At 38.1% G+C, this 20,155-nt stretch overlaps 1 protein-coding gene across 1 annotated transcript in view; it reads right to left on the reverse strand.

Moving 5' to 3' along the window:
* Positions 1–14,806, reverse strand: part of LOC139116945 (uncharacterized) — a 52,496-nt gene extending 37,690 nt beyond the window's left edge. The window contains exons 1-5 of the mRNA XM_070679685.1: positions 14,716–14,806; positions 3,845–3,920; positions 3,074–3,107; positions 2,595–2,718; positions 1,453–1,709 (exon numbers count right to left, since the gene is read on the reverse strand). Coding sequence (XP_070535786.1) covers positions 1,453–1,709; positions 2,595–2,718; positions 3,074–3,107; positions 3,845–3,910 — 481 coding nt within the window. The 5' untranslated portion in view covers positions 3,911–3,920; positions 14,716–14,806. The remainder of the gene's footprint in view (positions 1–1,452; positions 1,710–2,594; positions 2,719–3,073; positions 3,108–3,844; positions 3,921–14,715) is intronic.
* Between the last annotated feature and the right edge of the window lie 5,349 nt (positions 14,807–20,155).

Below are 20,155 nucleotides of genomic sequence, written 5' to 3' on the forward strand. Positions count from 1 at the left end.
TGTGTACGTATGTTCCATGATCTTGATGACGACTGAAATATAATTTGAACTAGAATTAATTTCTAAACGATAACGTTGCTTATGGTACAATGCGTACAATAGTCTTTGCAAGACTAATACTAAGAAACACAAAGCCCATGTATGCGTCTCGGGGACAGATATTCGGACTCTCAAATTTTCGCAATTCTTTTCTGATCTACCACTTGTGGGGGTTCATTTTAAAGCTCTGGTAGTGGCAAAAATTTCATTGTCCTAGTTATTTTTTTTAAATCGAAAATTCTATTCTATTCAACACAGGAATGACAGCCATTTTGAACTTCAAATATCTGTAAATAATGCTTGGTAATTTGTTTCTCTAGTAGCAAGATTTGCACGGTGACCCCCTGATATTTATGCTTGTAATTAAGAGAAAGGTTGAAAGTTTCATCTAGGAAAGTTTGCGCTGAAGTTTAGGTCTTTCACTTCCGAGGCGAATACACAAACCTAAGCATTTAGGGAAGAAAAAGTTCTTCACTGGCTTACCAAAACAAAAGTACCCTCGATATTACATGTATCTCAAGCTACAGTCCAAGTATTTCAACCTATTAAAAACTGGTAGACGAATACACGCCTTCTAAAAAGGTCAATGCGTAAAGAAGGGAGTGTTGTCCTTGCATTCATTTGTATCTGATATTCGGCAGTGTTGCAGCCAACTATTGCACGATTCATTTATGCAAATGAGATTTTGGGTAGCGAAGGGTAAAAGAGGTAGCGGGCCATGATTTCAAAGTTTTATCTATTTTTATCTACTATCCTGCATTGTATAGTTGCAGCAAGACAGAAATTGTTAGGTGCGAATGTTAACAGTCTTACGGCAACTAATGAAACCACACAGATAATTGTCGTCCCGCAAATAACATTAAATAATTTGCAGAGACATAACAACATGAGTCCAGAGAAATGTTTTTTTTTCCTTTAACCCAGTCTACCTTATATACTGTATACCCCGACCTCGAACCATTAGCCGTTTTTTTCAAGATATTCCAGTTTTTATCGATTATAAGTTTTTTGAGTTGAAACGAGCAATTATTAAAAACGGTAACAAGTCACCGACCGACCTATACATGTATCCATGAAGACAATTATTCTTTTAATTACTTTTTTTAAATTTGACCTTACCGGAGGTTTACTCTCTTTACCTTTTTTGGTTTAACCATTTGAGCGCCAAAGTCAATTTTTGTCACCCTTCCCTTATAAAAAGTACCTAAGTCAATTTTTGTCAAATTTTTGATAAAAAACTGAAGCCAATGAAATGCTGTGTTCATTTGGTCCAAAATTATCAGAAAAATACAGAAAAGTTCATAAAAATTGGTAAAATGTTGCACTGAAATTTTGATCGGCAAAAATACAGCACTCAAATGTTTAAGGAGAAGTCTTGTGTCAAAGTTTAAAAGAGATTTGGTAAATAATTACCTGGACTATACGGAGGCACAATAATTACATCCGAAGCTACGTCGCAAACGAAACCGAACTCGCGATCACACAGCTTTGAGTACCACATACACGGGTTCGCCCCGGCGATCTTCCGAACAACGACGCAGTTGTCAGCCCCTACGTCCCCGTCCGACCTAACGGTGTTCCAGCCGTCTGCGTTGTAAGCGGTGTTGTCGAGCCATTCGTGGGTCATAGGCCCGATGCGAACCAGTCCAATGTAATAATCACCCAAAGCCCTGTAATAATTCAACAGAAAATGCCTAAAGCCGGTGAAATCGAAGTAAACCAAGACGATACCTAAGTTGCCTTGTGTAGTATGTTTCCAACGGTGTAAATCGCAGAAACAGTTGACTTCGCATATATGAGCTTTGTTAATTGTATATAGAACGACTTTAATCAGTCAATAGCACCCACAACGAGTGCATATATGAAGTGAACCGGTCAAATCGAGCGGTACACCGTCGCTGGGTGTGATTTATTGCTATTACATCATAAAAGTATATTGAAATTCTGGCATGGAACGCAAAAAAAATGATTTTTGCAGAGAGCTAGCCAAGAGCTCGTGCGTGTACTAGCCGTGGTGTATCGCTAATATAGCACGGTTCTTTCCACGTCTCGACCAATCAGATCACTGTATTTGCGCCATCAATATACTGGTATGATATAATATGTGATATCGTATGGCTGTGTATCGAAACAAAAGCAGCAATATTTACAGTGATATTGCAGAAGCAACATGCTTCTGTGGTAGAATTATCGATATTACCTCTTTGAGCGCCAAAGTCAATTTTTGTCACCTTTATAAAATACACTCTTGTAATTTTTTCCAGATTTTTGGCCAAATTTTGATAAAAACCTGTAGCAAATAAAATATGTCTGTTTGGTCCATTATCAAGAAAATTACAGAAAAAATAGCAAAAACGGGTAAAAAGTTTTACTTGGTGGGAAAAAATTACGGCACTCAAAGGGTTCATTAAACTTCATCTAAGATCTGGAATACCCATGCTGCATGGATTAAATTCAGAGAATTTGTTGCAGTTACTACTATTGACCATCATTTGCATCGTGTTCGAAAGGGATAAATGTTTTCTTTTATTGATGTAATAAATAAAGGCATTTACATAGCTGAGCACAAGAGTCCGTTGTCATTGAAGTCCGTTATCTTGGCCAGGTCCCCGCTGAGTATGTTACACTGCAGCCGAGCCGCATTCCAATCCTGTCCCGGAGCAGAAAGGTCATCACGAACTAGAGCAGTAAGGAACAGAGAACAGCTACCGTGAACTTGTGATCTTGGAAACATCTAGAGATGGTTTAGGAGATAGTAATTCAGCAAGGCCGATGGCGAATGTCAACGTCAGCGGATTCTAATAATAACTGCAGCGAGATGTCCCGCTTGGAATATTACGAGGACTGTACGGTATCCGAAATGACCAACAGAATAACTGTAACCCCTAAAAATACTCATTTACACATTTTGCACCGTTCCCATATGACATATAGCTTTAAAATCTCAGTTTATGATGTAAAAAAAAACATTTCGTAAAGTGAGTCTAAATTCGAAAAACCTCGAAATTCCAATGTCATCATTGTATACACTTACCGATAACTGCACCTTGAACTCCAATCGAAGCACTCTGAAAGTTGCAAAAAATGAAATAAAATTATATAAGTTTGCTTACATAAGGTATATAGATTCTTTCCTTGTGAAATAATACAAACAGTTCGATTAGATTATGGTAGTCCGCGCCCGAAACTTGCAGTTTTACATGTTATACTCATACTTTTTAGATAAACTTTCAACGATTCTCTTTTCCTACTGAAGATACAGATCAGGGGTCAAAGTTCAAAATTATGGAATGAGAGACAAAAATCACCCTATATGATATTTGAAGTTCAAAATGGCCTGTTATTCCCAGTGTTAAACGCATAGAATCATTTTCTTCAAAAAAGGGATTAAAATTTCTTTTGCTCAACAGGCTTCAAAGCGAGCCAGCTCAAGCAACAGATTAGCAAAGTAGTTTGAGAGTCCGAACATCTTTCCCAAGGGCGAAATTTGTTTTTTAATATAATTGTTGAGATGACTTGTTACCTGATGTAATATATTCTCTTTGGCAATTTAACACACAGACGTGAAAAACGGTGTGCCAGACACAACGATTCACTTCTCACCTTTTCACTCGGGCTGGTGCAGTGTAGTATATATTCAACCAATCCCAAGAAATAGGACCACATACTCACCAACGTTTGGCGCAAAGGAGAGCATCAAATTTTATCATTCCCGAGAAAATACTCGTTTCGCCAAGTCATTCTATGCTGTTCTCTAAAGAACTACACGACAGGACATATTGAATATGGCGATATTTGTTCTTACCTGCATGAGGAACCATACGGCAAATAATCGTAACCCACGTCCGGAAATCGCGTTCGCCTCTCCCATCTCGATGAAGCTAAAATTGAAGGAAGACGAATTGATCAGCCATGACAATCAAAACATCAGAGCTAATAAATGCATTTACTCAGACAAACTACGGACTATTTAAGGAGTCCTTGTTAACAATGCTGCAAGTTCAATCACATGGAAAGGGGTAATTCTTGGGGATCCGACCGTAAGAAGGTGGTCGCGACATGGAAGAAAGACGATTTACGAAGATTAAAGTTGCAATGTCTTCAGAGAAGACACTACTACCGCTACTATCAGCCTTACCGGGAGCCTTACAGACTGGCTAAGACCGTCATTGCTAAAATCCATCACTGTTTTCGTGATGTATCTCCTCTAAGTGCGTAGGTAGTTCACTGATTGCACAAATATAATTTCTGAATTTGGCGTAAATTTCCGTCGGTCGAGAATTTACTGCCATGGATTTCCATTCGAATATGCGTGCCTTCTGAAATGCAAATTACTGCGTTGTCCGTCGCGAAGAGCATCGCCCACGTTCTGTCTGCCAATATATACACCTGTGATGCCATAGTCAAGATACTTACAATTTCAACAACAAAAGTGCGTCGTAGTAAACTCTCTACTCAAGTAAGCACTACGTATTTCGTAACTGCCGTACATAACCTTCTTCTCATTACTTGAGTAAAGGTATATTACGCTGTAGAGGTAACACGTCCCTTGAAACTGAAAGATTTACACTTTCCCTCAAACTTTCATTTAAACCTCTCTCTTTTAAAAGCAGGAATTAAAAATCAGGGTACTAGCGAGACAAATTGGCTAAAGTTTACCACATTGGATATTCAAAATGGTCGATGTCCCTAAGTTGACTCGATGGTGAAAATTAATATTTTATATTTAAAAAAACAGCGAAAAAGTAATTTATCTCTACGAGCGCCAACATTTTTAAAACAAGCGGGATAGTAGCAAAGTATTATTTAGAGTCCGAGTATTTTACCCCGAAGCACATATTCTACCTCAATATACATGTTCACTAACTTTATGCCTTTATGCCTACATATTTCACATAACCCTCTACCTGTGCACCCGCCATCTGCTGGCAAATTCGCAATATGCTACCAGAAATGGAGTTTTGCGGAGACATTTGTCCCCAGAGACAAGATAAGAGTTGCGATGAAAAATTTTACGACTTCAATGACCTTTGACCCTTCCAGTGCAGATAATTGTTTTTCATCCTCTTCACGAGAGCATTACAGTGAATCACGCGTTTTTGCCATTGGGAATTCTGCTTCAGCGAGCAAATTTACGATCTTCTTGCCAAGCTGTCGGATACTATAAGACTCAGACGAAAAACAGTGCTGTCTCAGTAAGGCTGCCATATTGTTTGTCGATCCGAATATGAATAGTTTCACATACTCGTTCTGCCAATCTGACCAGTTTCCTTTGTGTATATATTTCAGATATAATTTATCTCTTCAGTAAACTTGCTATGTAAGTTGAACTGTTTTCATTTCAACACACTGATTCTATAGAAATGTAAATGAAAATTTGATACATGAGCAGTCAGCGGATTTGGTAGAACGCTCCTTTTCTTTCACTATTCTGAGTTTCCTTTGTGACCCAGAGACGAGTGACGATTCGCTTTATCCAGCCAAATTACACTGTGTCGATGGAAACAAAATTTAAAAATGCAATTGCTTTGGCAAGCCATGAGGGCTTGTTCATGCGATAGCAAAATGTTCTATTGGTTTGTATAGAAAGCCATAACCGATTAGCAAGGCAACCGTAAAGAAGCTGTCAACGTTTGAAAATATTTCACTGTGCTTTTGCCATCCTGAATCATCGGTACGCAACAAACCAAAGAATTAATTCCGGGTTTTCTCTCGACTGCGCGATAGCGCAAATTGCGCATTCTTCGAGCCATTTTCTGTCCTGAAATAGTTACTGAAATAGTTACTGACAGTTACGGAAATCGCGCACAAAATGCGGCAAGCAAAGACATCTACATAAACTTACATATGAGGGTGACCTAAGCGCATAGTGTAGCGAACTGTGTGTATCAACGATGGAATTTGGGAAAATTTCAGCTTTAGCATTGTATAGGCACGCCTATATATAGCAATGCAATACAATCGTTTGATCGGCGCGCCGCGGGATCGGAGCATATTTTCATGGATTTAAACCCCCCGAATCGTGTCCAAGGGAACAAATATGTCAAATCTTTAGTCGAGGAACCTCGTGGGTGACAAATCGACAGAAGACAGAGAGCAGCCGAGCACATCACAAGCAGACAAACGTCACGATGTCCATGTTAGTACGGGTGCTGCATGAAACACAGACGACGCAATCAACTGAACTGGGTGACGATCGTAATGATACCGAGGAAAGGTCTGCCCCCTAATTTTGATGAAGGGGACAGAAAGTGCCCCTTTCAATGAACAGGCAGAGAAAACACTGTAATTTATAAGAAATTCAAAAATTATTTCACAGCACGGATAAACTAGTGTTGGAAACAACTTACCCAGACAGATTTATTAACGACAGTCATGTGTTTCGGATTTTTTCAGAGCATTCTTACTGATTGAAATTTCGGCGAGGCGGTATTATAGTTCTTGTATAATAGCTTTTCTGTATTTTTTTTCACTCGGTCTAAATAACTATACGACCAAGAAGCTATTAGGCGTAACACATGGAACATACAAATGCTAGTTTTGTTTGCAATTTGAACTGCAACAAATTATGTTCAATTTAAGGTAGTATGCGCCTCGAAAGTGAAAGACTTAAAACTTTTGCTCAAAATATCCTGAATGAAACTTTCAACTATTCTCCTACCAAATTAAGAATAAAAATTGGGGTCACCATACAAAGTTTGGGACTAGCGAAACAAATTACCCGACATTTTGCGATATTTGAAATCCAAAATGGCCGCCATTCCTGTGTTAACTCTATGAGGAAAAATACAATTTTGGATAATCGAAAAACTAAGCCAGTTAAAGTTTTTCTTACTCCAAGAGCTTTAAAATGAGCCCCCACAAGTGGTAGATCAGAAATGAAACGTAGAAATTTGAGAGTCCGACTATCTATCCCCGAGGTGCGTTCTACCTTAAGTACATTGGATTGAAAATTTTCGGTTCTATGTTCAGCTTAGTTTATAGGAATATACATTAATAATGTTTAAAAAGGCACAAGAGAGATTATTATAAGAAAGGGATATTTAAGACCTTTGCTGACCGTTGTTACAGTTGTCAAACTATTCTGGTTTCTGTCAATAATGAAACGACAGTCGACGTCACGACGAGATGTTTATCAAATCTGAGCATATCCTGATTTACTTTGGAATCGTCTGATATTTGTAAAAACAAGAAATTTTTTCATACTATCTTATAAAACAACTTTTCCACACCAAAAATGATAAATAGAAGGGATAGATTGAAAAAAAAAAAAAAAATATATATATATATATATATATATATATATATATATATATATATATATATATATATATATATATATATATATATATATATATATTTTCTTATTACATATCTGCATTGTTCTTCATTGCCCTTTAACAGTAAAAAAATATTTATGTTCATGCAAATTACTGAAAATGTTTGGTGTTTAGGAAATATATTTAGTGAAATCCTTTTTAATGACCACACTGAAATTTGCGAGCAATTATAATATTTTGTTTAAACATAACTTTTATATCCGTAAATACTAGAAAATGGCAAAATCATGAAATTCCAAAATAGATCGCGAGACTTTCGAATTTTGTGAGAACTTATAGTTACGCCTAGAGCAGTACGTACATATAATACAGTTGCGTATAAATGGTGCCATACATTTTATGTGTTTGCACCACGATATCACATATCCCGAAGAGACTGAATATAAAGATTATCGTGACGAAAATATCTTCTGTGTTTCCGTGAACCAGGTTTACTCACTATGCGTTCTATCGAATAACGATGCTACAGTACTACAAACGTATTAAATGAAGCACGTTGAATAATTAACCCAGACATAACTCTTGACTAAGCTATCAGCTGTTTGATTATTTATACATCATATCATAGTCGAGTCTGTTCACGATTGTTTGTAGTGATTTTATTCAATGTATTTGCCGTGTACTCTTCACAAAATGATAAAATACCGTGTTCTTGGTTTGTCAAAACAGCGCCTACATTTCTCAGGTGTATTACAATTTTTTGACGATTGAATTCTAGTCCTAAAATTTGTTTAGTTTGGCTAAATATGGTAAGGAATTGTTGTAAGCGCGACGGAATGTATACGCTGCGCTGAAACATTGCGCAAAAGCTGATTGCGACTTTCAGAGCCTGCTTAGATATGCAGCCATGTAGATTAAAGTATACCCTATTGATGTTGCCATGGTGAAGACTCTGCAGTCACGATATTTAATACCACAATATTTAGCTTCCCTCGTCAAAATGTGCATGGAATTTAAGTCATGCTTTGTTATTTGTACCAGGGGCAAGGAAACGGAGTCTTTTTTGCGGGAGCTCTTGTGAACTTTAAAAGTAATAAGTTTTGTCATAGCGGCATGAGGACAGCTGCCCTCCCAGCCCTATCGATTTACATGTCACCTTAAAAAGATTTCAAGTTCATTGAATTGAGCAGTTTCTGTACAAAGTGTCTTTCCTCTTTTTAAGAAGCCTTTTCGATAAACTTTGCCGTGTCCCCATTGTCCGATTTGCCATCAGCTACTTCAGCTTAGGCCGAACAAAAAAAAATCTTTGCTGTTCCAATAATCCGACCTACCTTTTTTTTACCTGCCGACCCCAGACTTTTTAGAGCTTCGTAAACACGGAAGTAAAAAAAAGAAAGAAAAAACCTGTAAAATCACGCGTTCGTTACTTGGCATTTGATTTTTGCTTGAATGAGGATGTCTTTTATGTGTTTTTCTTCTATATGTATGGTACATTTTTCTGGAAATGTTGTGGCCAGTGTTTGACCACCCTGAACTCCTGAAAAGTGCATATTGAAAAATAAAAATATTTATTGGAAAAAAATTCCTGCCGACCTACCTACCCTATTTTTCAAAACCATGTTGTCGGAACAGCACAATCTATTTATTTTTTTAGCCTCATCATTTTCCACCATGATATCATTGTATTCAAATTAATATGCTCTTCATAAGTTATGTACATATTTCTTCTATCATCGTTAAGGCTGCGATGTAAAAGTAAAATGGATTTCACTTTCAACAATCATTTGATCAAAAAAAGCACATTCTCTCATTCATTGCTTCCCCTCCATATCTTCCACTAACTATTTTACGTAAAGGCCATATTTAAATAACCTAATGTGGGAAGAATTTGTCCTAACACTAATATTTCATTGCACACAGTTTTTTGTTGTAAACGTAATCGCTGATAGAATTTCACAATAAAATCCTTTAAATATATCTAACGCTATTTCCAATCTTGTTAGAGGTCCTTATGTGTACATGACAAGTAACAGCCCGCTTTTGATTGCCTCCAAAACGATAAAAAGTGGACTGAAAAAAATTCTTTGACTGCCTATATGTAGTCATGGCAACTGCACGGCCGATTTTGTGAAACCCTATGGGATTCGTTTTTGCATTGGTAATAGCTGTTATTTTAAACCATTTTGAAACAAACACTGCCAAAACAAGTACGCAGCCACGCGGCATTTCGGGATTGAAAAATACTGGTTGATTCTCACCACGACATGTCAATGACGTCACAATTCTACAATGTTATGATCGCGTCTCGTACAGTTGAACTGCGAAAAATTTCACGACTGATCTGGACAACGCATGCATCAACATATTTATTAGCTTCAACACAGTGCTACTGTTCTGGAAAGCTATATTATTATTATCGTCACGATGCTCCAGAGGGCCTAATATATCTGTGGCTATTTTTACAAAGAGTAGCACCAACAATCGCTCTTTGCAACATATCAAGCGAGCAAAAGTACAGGCGTCATAATTCTTCCTTTCAAACGGAAAGACCACAAGCGTACCCGACATAAAGGTTGGAGTAGCTTGGAGTACACCAAGGGCATAATTCGTCTTTCTTACTACTATATCAAAATGTAAATTATTTGTTTTGATAGACACAGGTAGTATAGTATCTGCTATAGTATTGTTCTCCAGCTTCTACACATTGTTTGTGTTGAAACACGTTTACCTACACCCCTCGGGTTATTGTATCCTGCGACCCCCGGTCACTGCCCTGTCAGTGACACTATTCTTCCATAATTGAGACGATCAACGGTAATACCATGTACCACGCGCTGGGGGAGAATGTCGCATCTTCTCAAAGGAGTCGTCGTTTTGTACCCCATTAACGTCCGGATATTGGTTCTCCAGATATAAGAGGGTAGAAAGGCACCTGTTGACTGCTGAAGAATTCATTCAATCGTATTTTGTCTGATTGCAGTGGCGTCGCATCGAGCACGCCAAGATTTATTTGAATGACCTAGAGGTCATCACCATGGGGGATGGGGGGATTAGAAAACTTCTGTTAGCGAAATTGATGATGCATCAGAAATGATGGCGTGTGGGCTGTTGAAATAATACTATTATTTCCCAAATGCCACCTTCCGAATGCTATTATCTTTGGGGGCGCATTGCATTAGATATAACAGCCGGGTTGTTATATTAATCTTTCTATATGTTAAAACGTTTAAAATGAGAACGGCATTCGAAAGAGGAAAAAATGGTCGTGACAGTGTCTGCCTCCAGTTTGAACAATTATGGAACATTTTACAAACATTTCTTTTTTATTATTTGGGAGAGTTTCTTCTGATCAGCCCGCCAAAGTGCAAAATTGCTTTCATGTCCAGACTCGTTGGGCAATCGCCCTCACGGAATTTTTCACCAGCTTTCATGAAAATGCCTCACCTCTGCCATTAATGAATATGACGGGATTTATTATGTTGACCAAAGGACACAACACATGTTGCTGAGTGTTTAGAAAGAAAAATGACGATTTATATATGCGTGTGTGTTCCGAAACAAGTAAACAGTGCACATTCGACATTTTCCGACTTTATTACATATAAAATATTACAACTCCGTCAGCTGTAACTTTTTTGAATGTATTATATCCGTTAAATTTGTCATGTTTTGGGAGTAAAGGTTCAGGACGCATTACCAAAACTATGCGAGAATACCCATGCAGGGAGTAACTTCGACCTCAACACGATACATGTGTCTAATGTTATCAGGCACCCTCGCTGTTGACTACTGAATTTTGGCCTGTACACGAATTCTTTTGTCTACGATATCGTGACAGATGCCTCGTATTTGGAAGTTCTTCGCGAAAATGCGTTTGCTTTACAAAACAAATATCTTAAAAATATTAGCAAAAGTTACAGCTTCTGTCCCTTTAATGTATGCTGACTCTTGTAAACAGTACATTTTCAGTTTCATAAATATGTGCATCTATAAATGTATCGAATGTAAGTATATGTGTACGTTTTTCCCTGCTTGCTCGCTTGTCTTTTTATTTTTCTGTTTTTGTTTTGTTTTTGTGTTTGTTTGTTTGTTTGTTTGAACGGTTATAATGCGTGCATATAAGAGAGCATATATATGTTTGACAATCCATCCATCCACATGGCGATCTCTTTTTCTCAATCCTCATGTCTTATCTATCCCGTTTATCGACCGACAAAGCGTGAACGTTTCCCAGTTTGTGTTTAAGCCAGCGTTTTGTTCCGCTTGTCCCCGTAATGCCTGACTGTTTGCCGTCTATAAATCGCCGACTCACTGTCGGTCCTCTATCGGACTATATTATCGACATATTTAGCCATCTGTCAGTGGTACTGTCTCTCTGCCTGTCCGTTACCATTTAACCCGTGTAAAACTGCATGACTTATCGCTATCTCGACAACTAAAGCGTTTTAGCTTGAATTTTGAGCCATGTTATCTCAACTTGTAAACCATACTTTTTGACATGTAAGCCGTAATGATATGATATGTACCGACCATCAGTTACTGAGTCTTTTTTCTGAATTAAATGATACGATAGGAATAATTTGACATTTTGTACTAGTAATCTTTTTTTGCGCTTATTATGTACCCATTTGATTCCGTTCTCACAAGTCCTTCTGATTTTAGTACACTAAAAAAATTGACCTGTGATCTATTTCATATGGGGAAACGCGTTTCTCTTCTGGTTGCCAATGGTACCTGCACAATGCGTCGACGATCCTGTCACCACATCTGTGAATTTTATCGTCAATTAGAGGCAGGATATAAATAATGACAACAGCCGGTAATGTTCAACTAATGCAGAGTGTTTTTTATCGCATATTTTGTCGTTCCATTATCCCGAACGTCATTGCATTAACCTTCGTTGAATGCTTAGATCACTTAGGGGTGGCAGTCGGTTTCTTCCGAGAGACCTTGAAGGTCATAAAACCATCGGGTACTTTATTTGGTTCACACTTTCCATACGTCATTTTTTTACGACATGTGACACGATAGTTGCGTATTTAAGTGCGAGAGATCATGTTTCTTTCGCTTTGCGTTGAAATGAGCAAAAACTTACGTCACATTCTGTGCATAGTTGCGTTCTTACGCGCTTTTTCAACAAGCCATACAAAATATGTTTTTCTCCGGGATATGAATATATTCGGCTGTCACTTTGGTCTAAAAGTCACTCGGTTTGAGTTGTCACCTATAGACTGAAGTGAGAACAGGTGCCACATTGCAGTCCTAATATCAGTGTTTAATGGGAGCAGTCAGCGTTCATTGCTTGCCGTTTATTGTAGTAGAAATTCGAGATGTCGAATAATCCCAATGAAAGCCCATGCAAAGGCAAAATTCGAATTTTTTGAGGGGAATTATCCCTACCTATTTCGTCACGAAAAAATTAAGAGGATAACACGAATACACAATTCAATGAATTGATGAGTCAGGGTTTACGATGTAAGTAAACACCATCTTATTCATTCTCCGCGAATTCAACTGCACAGCGTACATTCCAATCTTATCATCTTTTTAGAAATTCACAATCGTCCATTTTGATTGGTATTAATCCTGTATGTGTGTGTGTATATCCGTATACATGTTGTAAAAACCTTACTTAATTTATATCTTTGATAATTGACTAAACCGCTCGAGCATAACGTCTAATCACGCGCCATTTTGTTGGAAATGTTTTTAATCAATTTTTGTTTATTTCTAATTTTCACGCCAAGGCATTCAAAATATTATGACATTGTTGAAATGATGTTATAGCATGTCATCTTAAAATTTACAATGCGATTTTGATTAATCAGAACATGTAATCGAGTCAAATACAAATTTAAGTCTGTTAGTGGCAAATATCAACTAAGGTTCCATGCCTGATCACATTCTTTGTCCGTTATCCAATCAACCTCGACTATGATTGATAACTAAAGAAAGCTACAACAGAACTTCTTTAACAGTTTTTTTAACAGCAGACGCTTGAACATTAGACAACCGTGGGTCGGCCTTTCGATTTTGAAAATAAATGGGCATGGCTCTGTCCTTTGTCGTGTCCGTTTTACATTTAATTAATCGCCCTTTACGTGTGGAACCAACTCTGAACCAAAACTCTTAAAGGGAGCAACATATGCGCCCATTTGTTCAAAGAGTCGACAGCAAGGTATAAATATGCTGACAGCTCCTATGCTTAACAACGGCAGCACGCATGAGCATACATTATCTCAAATGAAAAATGATCGCTTATATGACGCTAATAACACAATTGAACAAGCATGGACTTTTAATCCTGTCAGAAAAACACATACGCCGCTAATCGTCACAGTACTATCGCGGGAATTTTTTTCCGTTTACATTGTCACAGCCAGTTTATGTTTTCGCGACTGGGTGATCCATCAACTGTTACGGAGATTGGGAATAAAGATATGTAGCGAAAACTATCCAGCGACTGGAAGAGAATTATCATTTTTAACCCAATTGAAATCACCAGGAGGAAGAAATGTGTAAACGGTAAAATTTCTTGCCTGGCATCGCTGTGTTGAATTCGTTTCGGCATGACTTGCAATTACGGATAGTTGTTTTGAGTTTTTCGCCGCTAGGCATTCTGGACACCCGTAAAGAAAGGTAGGCCGCATCGCTGTCTGAGACCCAGGAACTCAAGAATATACAAAGTAGCTGGGAAGCTCATAATTTAACTTCGCACTGATTTTTTTTTTCAGCGGTTTGTAAATCAATGTTAGCGTTTACACAGGGTCACAAACAGACAGGAAGCGTGTTCAGAAAGGGTGATGACGACGCCCCGTGGGATAGGGGGCGGTGAGAAAGGGATGCGAGAAATGTTAAAAAATGAATTTCGATCCGTCATGATGGGAAGGCCACTTGTAACACCTGTTGCATGTATTTCAATGTGGACTTTGCACCATTCAGAACCATACTCACGAGAATCGCCATTACAACTCTTCCCCATATACGACGTAGATTTTGTTTTTTTACGCTGCACTGATAAAAAAACGCTTCCATGTTTCAGGTAAACATTGGGCATAACGAAGAGTGGTCTGTGCATTCGAGAGAAATGTGCGTGCCAAGGTTGCAGTGAAGTATTTCAATTGTTGCGTGAAAGCACAAGCCCTTCACCTCACCACGGTGTCATTCTCTTTTTCAAAGTGCAAGTTGGACGGGAAAGAAAAAAATCTGTCTGTTCACTTTGAACATTGAAACTTTCATATAGCCGCTTGCTCATTCAAGAGAAAAAAATATTTATCACAGCAAAATATGCTCGTAACTGAACTTCAAAGCGTCATTGGTAATGAATGTTCTCAAATAAAAACGTTACGATCGAACTGTGACTAAAGACAATAAGGACAGCGAAGCGAATACTCACCGCCGTTATTGAACAGTTCCAAGGAACGCGTGACGGAAGGCGACACAAACGGCGCTCATTTCTTGCCAGTCAAATGAAGTGTGATGCTTGCTGAGGGTAGGAGTTTCAAAATCACGTGATAAGCACACGTGACTTTTGTATTGGTTTTGATTGGTCAATTGCCGATGTTACCGAAAGTCGTTACCCAAAATAATTCGTGATATTGTGGTTTGGAATTTGAATGAATTTCATTTGTTGTACATGGTGGGTATTCTTTGAGTTACTAATATCCGTTACTAAGCATTTTATTTCTGCTTTATTACAGCACTTGCAATGTTTAAAGTAGAAGAAATGTATCATGCAAATTACTGGCAGCCAAGAGTTATTTGCATATTATTATTATTACTATGTTATCCCGTAAGGTGCTATTTCGTAGAATGACGAATCAATACTCATCTCTGTCTCCAATTCAAAATACGACTTTACACCAGGACTTTCTTAAACACTTAAACGTAGGCCCTTCGATCGATAAGAGAGTAGAAACAACAAAACAGAGAGTTAAAATATATCCTATGTAGAGTTCCAACCCATTTCATCATATAAAACACTTGTCTGAGAATGCCAACCCTTTGTGTGGATTCTTTAACGAAACGTTATAAACAAGTCGCAGTAGGGGCTTATACAGAGATAAACAGACATTTTATCAAAGATCGGGTTTTCTTGTTAAATAAGATAGCTATAAACATATATGTGAAATCAGGCGGAATATCGCAGCATTTCTGCATTAACAACAATGTTTTATCGCATTTGAATTTTGGACAGCTGATCCGGTTTATTTTCGACAATGGATGAAAGTGTTCTAAGTGGAAGATGCGGTTGGCGGTGATGTGTGAGTGATCTCCAATTTATTTTCATTTACCGGGACTCGATGTCTGAGCAACATCTTCGCAGACCCTTTTTCCTGTTTCAAAATATCTACTGCTATACGTGATTCTATGTGTCACGGTGTTTTCCTTTTTTTCCAGCATGTATATGTCAGGACTGTTCGATTGTGTCGCCTTGACTTGCTGAATGTATCCTTTTTTCTTCCGAAATGGTGGCTTTTGAGTAGCTAGTTGATGATCGCTGTGTCACAATGCAGGGTCGTCCCCCTTCTACAGGGATCACAGCTCATGACCAATACCATATATCTATTAACTTTTTCGAGGCAGACCAAATCAGTGAATATATATTATAATTTTTTGCTAAAGCTGTCCAAACAGTTTATGAGAGATTTTGTCAGATACAGCTAGCTAAGACAGCATCGAGAAATATTATCACCTGTTGCTATTTTATTTTCCACTCAATTCCCCAGGGAGACTTTTGCAAATCAGAACCGAATTGTGGGCTCCAATCGCACGTACCCATTCACTGTGCGTGAAATGTACATCATTGGTGGTTAGGTACCTATTTTGTCTTCAATTATATCGCCGGTGATGTTAGATGTCTCACGCTGAAGGAAAGTGCAGGAAGAAGTCTATTTTCACTGTATAGTGCAGTCTCTTTGTTACTGTTTTGTACTAGTCGCTAATTCCGCGTCAACAGGTGTGAATATTACTTTACTTTGCTAATTGATATCTCGCTATTTTGCCGAAAGCAGACGGAAATCGACGATTGTGGCACCGTGGTGCGGTAAAATCGCCGGGGTTTTTTTTCAGAATTCCTCGTAGACTATCAAACGATAACGTGAGGGTTTTTTTTCTACCGTCTTGTGAAAAGCAAATAAAAGCAAATGCGTTTCGAAGCAGGCTCGTTCATTTCAGTCAAGAGATGAATTATGCCTGGTGCATTTTCGCGGCAAAAAAGAGAACCGCACAGTATTTTGCTCCTTAAGTAGATTGAAGTGCCTGTTATTAAGGTAATGGGCGTCTGATTGTACACTCAGCATACGTAGGTTGATGAAAAGAGCAAATTTGACGATGGACCTGTTGATTCTTATTATTTTTAAAGGGCTCGGTCAGATATGGCGTAAAAAGCATCCAATCGGATATTTGCCCTGTCAGAGACTCGGATTTCTCCAAAGGTTGACCATTTCGTTTATCAAGTATCGCTCTTAAAATTCACTGTCACGTTTTGTTGTCCTGTGCCATCAATTTTTCAAGCTGCTATCCCCATCTCAAAGCCCCCGCCTTTGAGTGCCCGTTCCCATGGTAACGGAAATTGGAACACCCAATTTCTTTTCATGCCGATGACGCCAAAAGACAGGCGAATCAACGACGTGTTTAAACCCGATGTATATTCCATTCGCCGTGCTTTCGGGATCGCATCATTTCGTTTGCGCAAGTTCACTGTCATCACTTTCACTTGATTTTAATGTTGCACAGAGCACAAAATGAAACAAATTAGCGCCTTTGCAATACTCACTTTATTCTGCAAAAAAACTTGGCGTGTTGATTATTTTCCTGGGATCCGAGTGTCACAGAAAATCTTGCACTGCCCTCGATTTAAACTGTCACCTGTACACCAAGTTCAAAGGTCACGCCCTCATTACATTTTGTATTAGATTCTATGAAACATGGAAACTGTTGGCTGATGATACAAGACAGAATGGAAAAACTATGAATTTTATTCATGTTTAATATGTATTAGTATCCACCTTTGATATTTCACTTTTAATTCTCACAAAATTTGAATCGCGTCCGCTTGATTTACTGTATGTCTCATATATGCCAAGTTCAAATCATCGTCGACGATAGACTTACAGCAGTTTACGTGTAATGTTGTATGCTCACTTTGATGTCGGTTTCTGTGCATGCATAATTCACAGTTATGTCTGTGGTTGGAAAGTAAACGAACGCGCTTTGGTTTCCACTGCCATAGCCAAGTACGCGTGCTACGTATTCTTCCCGTCTACAATTCTCGGTCTGGGGCGCTGGATTTCCGTTCAACTACGATAGTTCAATATTTTGTTTCTGCTTTCTCCCTATCTTCGTGTTAAAACTAAAAGTGGACAAATTTAACGTAATAACACAAACGTTCAGTTGATATAACATAATAGCTATAACCCCTTTTGCAGGCTGATATTTACTCGATTCGGGTACAATTCCAAGCTCCATATAGTACTTGCCTAACTGTTTTCTCGCATTGTATCCAAATCTCATGTAAACCCGCTTGTGGCCGGGGGGGGGAGGGTTCTTGCTTAATTTTACAACGATCAAATCTTCCATTGTGAGTATGAATGTCGTGCCGGTTTCATGGGATATTTTAAGTTGTCTTCTTAATCAATTTCTTTATGTCGTGCCAATTTCATGGGATATTTTCAAGTTGTCTTCTTAATTAATGTCTTTATGTCGTGCCAATTTAATGGGATATTTCAAAATTGTCTACTTAATTAACGTCTTTATGTCGTGCCGATTCCATGAGACATTTTTGCTGTCGTGACGATTTCATGGGAGAGACAGTTTTGTCTTCACAGTTCCACGGTAAAGAAAGCGTGACTTTAAGTTTTTAACGGTGTAAACGTTTTTTCTAACACCTGAGCCGTTTGCAAGGGTTTTTTTCTCTTCTTCGAGAATATTCTCATGAAGCTACGGAGAATGGAGCGTCCGTGTCTATATCTATGATGTCCCTGGTGCACAGAACAGAATGTCAGAATTTTTCATTGTATTTATTTATTTATTTATTTATTTATTTATTTATTTATTTATTTATTTATTTATTTATTATTTATTTATTTATTTTTTAATTTATTCGTGTCTCACTTTCTTTAACAAACCAAACAAAAAATTATTTGAGAAATCTACAGTCAATCCCATTCGTGTTCACAGTGGACACTGGGGGCGCCCTAATCCATTTGTCATTCGCATCAGAGTAAAATTTGACAATTTGTCTTTTTCAATATCTATTTTACTCTGTATTCCGGCCAGTAGTGGATATTTCCTTTCACGTACACCTTTACTCTCCACATATTGAGGTATTACTTGTCTAGGTGATATCAAATTAAATTTACATCGATCATTAAAACAGATATTTCAATCGAGTCGGTTTCATTTTGCTTCTGTTTGTTTAATTTTATTTCATTTTGTCTCGCAGCATATTCGTGTGTTTTTGCCAAAACCCGACCGTGTATTGACGTCATGTCTCCAACTGCAAACCGAAAAAGGTCGGGCAAAAGCACTTTAATCTGCCCGTAAAAAAACTATGAGCAACGTAAAGCACACAATCTGCCTGGGGGTCTGGTAACAAGTGCGTTTATGGTAACGCCGCTTCTGTTCAAAATTGAGAGGAAATGCGTTAACAACAATACGCTTCGGTGGCAAAATTATCACCTAACAACGGAAGATGAGGTAGGGCCGTGAGGGCTTTTATCAGCTGGTCCTCAAAAGCAAACTTCAAACCAAGCCCTTTAAAATGTGGCTTGCAGCCAACGAGGATAACCTCGTTCAGCTTTGTTCAAATCATTATGAAGTTCGGGTATTTGTATTTCACTAGGTCCAGATTTCTTTGCCATTTTGGCCAGATTACTGCCTCTGAAAGGACTCGTCCTGTTTCTTCGACCGACATCTCCAACGATGTTATCGTTAAAGCTACACAGACACTTTCATTTACGATCGAAAACAAACAATCTAATTCAAATGATTCAGAGAGCTCAGGTCTGCAGATGCCGGGATACCAAGATATACCGATAGACTAGTCACTTTCCCGTAACCCTCTGAACCGTCGGTGACTTCCATGATCAATAAAAAGTGATGCAAAACGTGAAAGCCTGCGAAATGTACACCTTTTTTTCATATTTTCACATTTAGTCAAAATGTACATATTTTGACGCCGAAGAATTCTTTATAGACATGTTAAAACAAGCATCACCCGGCATGCCATGCCTATCTGTGAAAAAATACAATGTCCGTCTATAGATGGCGTACATTCACATTTGAAGCTTCGATGTAGCCGCCACAGAGGGGTTATTCACATACTGCCCACTAGAAATAATAAATGTAAATCGGATAATTAACACAATTTTCCCGATATCACTTTCTGGCCTTGTTCATACAATAATGAACGAGGTCAAATTCAAATTGTGGGTCGGCTATTGCCGTTACATAATGTTATATGAGTATATCAGTACAAAGTGCAACGACCTGCATTTGTCTTCTATACGAAGAATATACAGGGTTGATTAATCTAATCTGTAATAAGCATAATATACTGCACGAACCGTCTTAAAGGAAAGACAGCTATACAACTATTATCATTGTAATAAAATAACCTTTCATCGGGATAAATGGGATAGCAAAGCTGGATATAGTTGTGGAATTATGACAAAATATGGTACATTGAACAGCTGCGGACATCTCTGACAATGAAATGCTTTTTACGATTTTAATTGCAGGTTACAGGGAACGCTTCTTCCTTAATCTGGTATACAGTCGTGACTGTGTTATTAAGGGGTGTACCATTAGCTCTAGAGAGAGGGCGTGGTCAC

The sequence above is a fragment of the Ptychodera flava genome, chromosome 18 (genome assembly GCF_041260155.1).
Source record: "Ptychodera flava strain L36383 chromosome 18, AS_Pfla_20210202, whole genome shotgun sequence".
NCBI lineage: Eukaryota > Metazoa > Hemichordata > Enteropneusta > Ptychoderidae > Ptychodera > Ptychodera flava.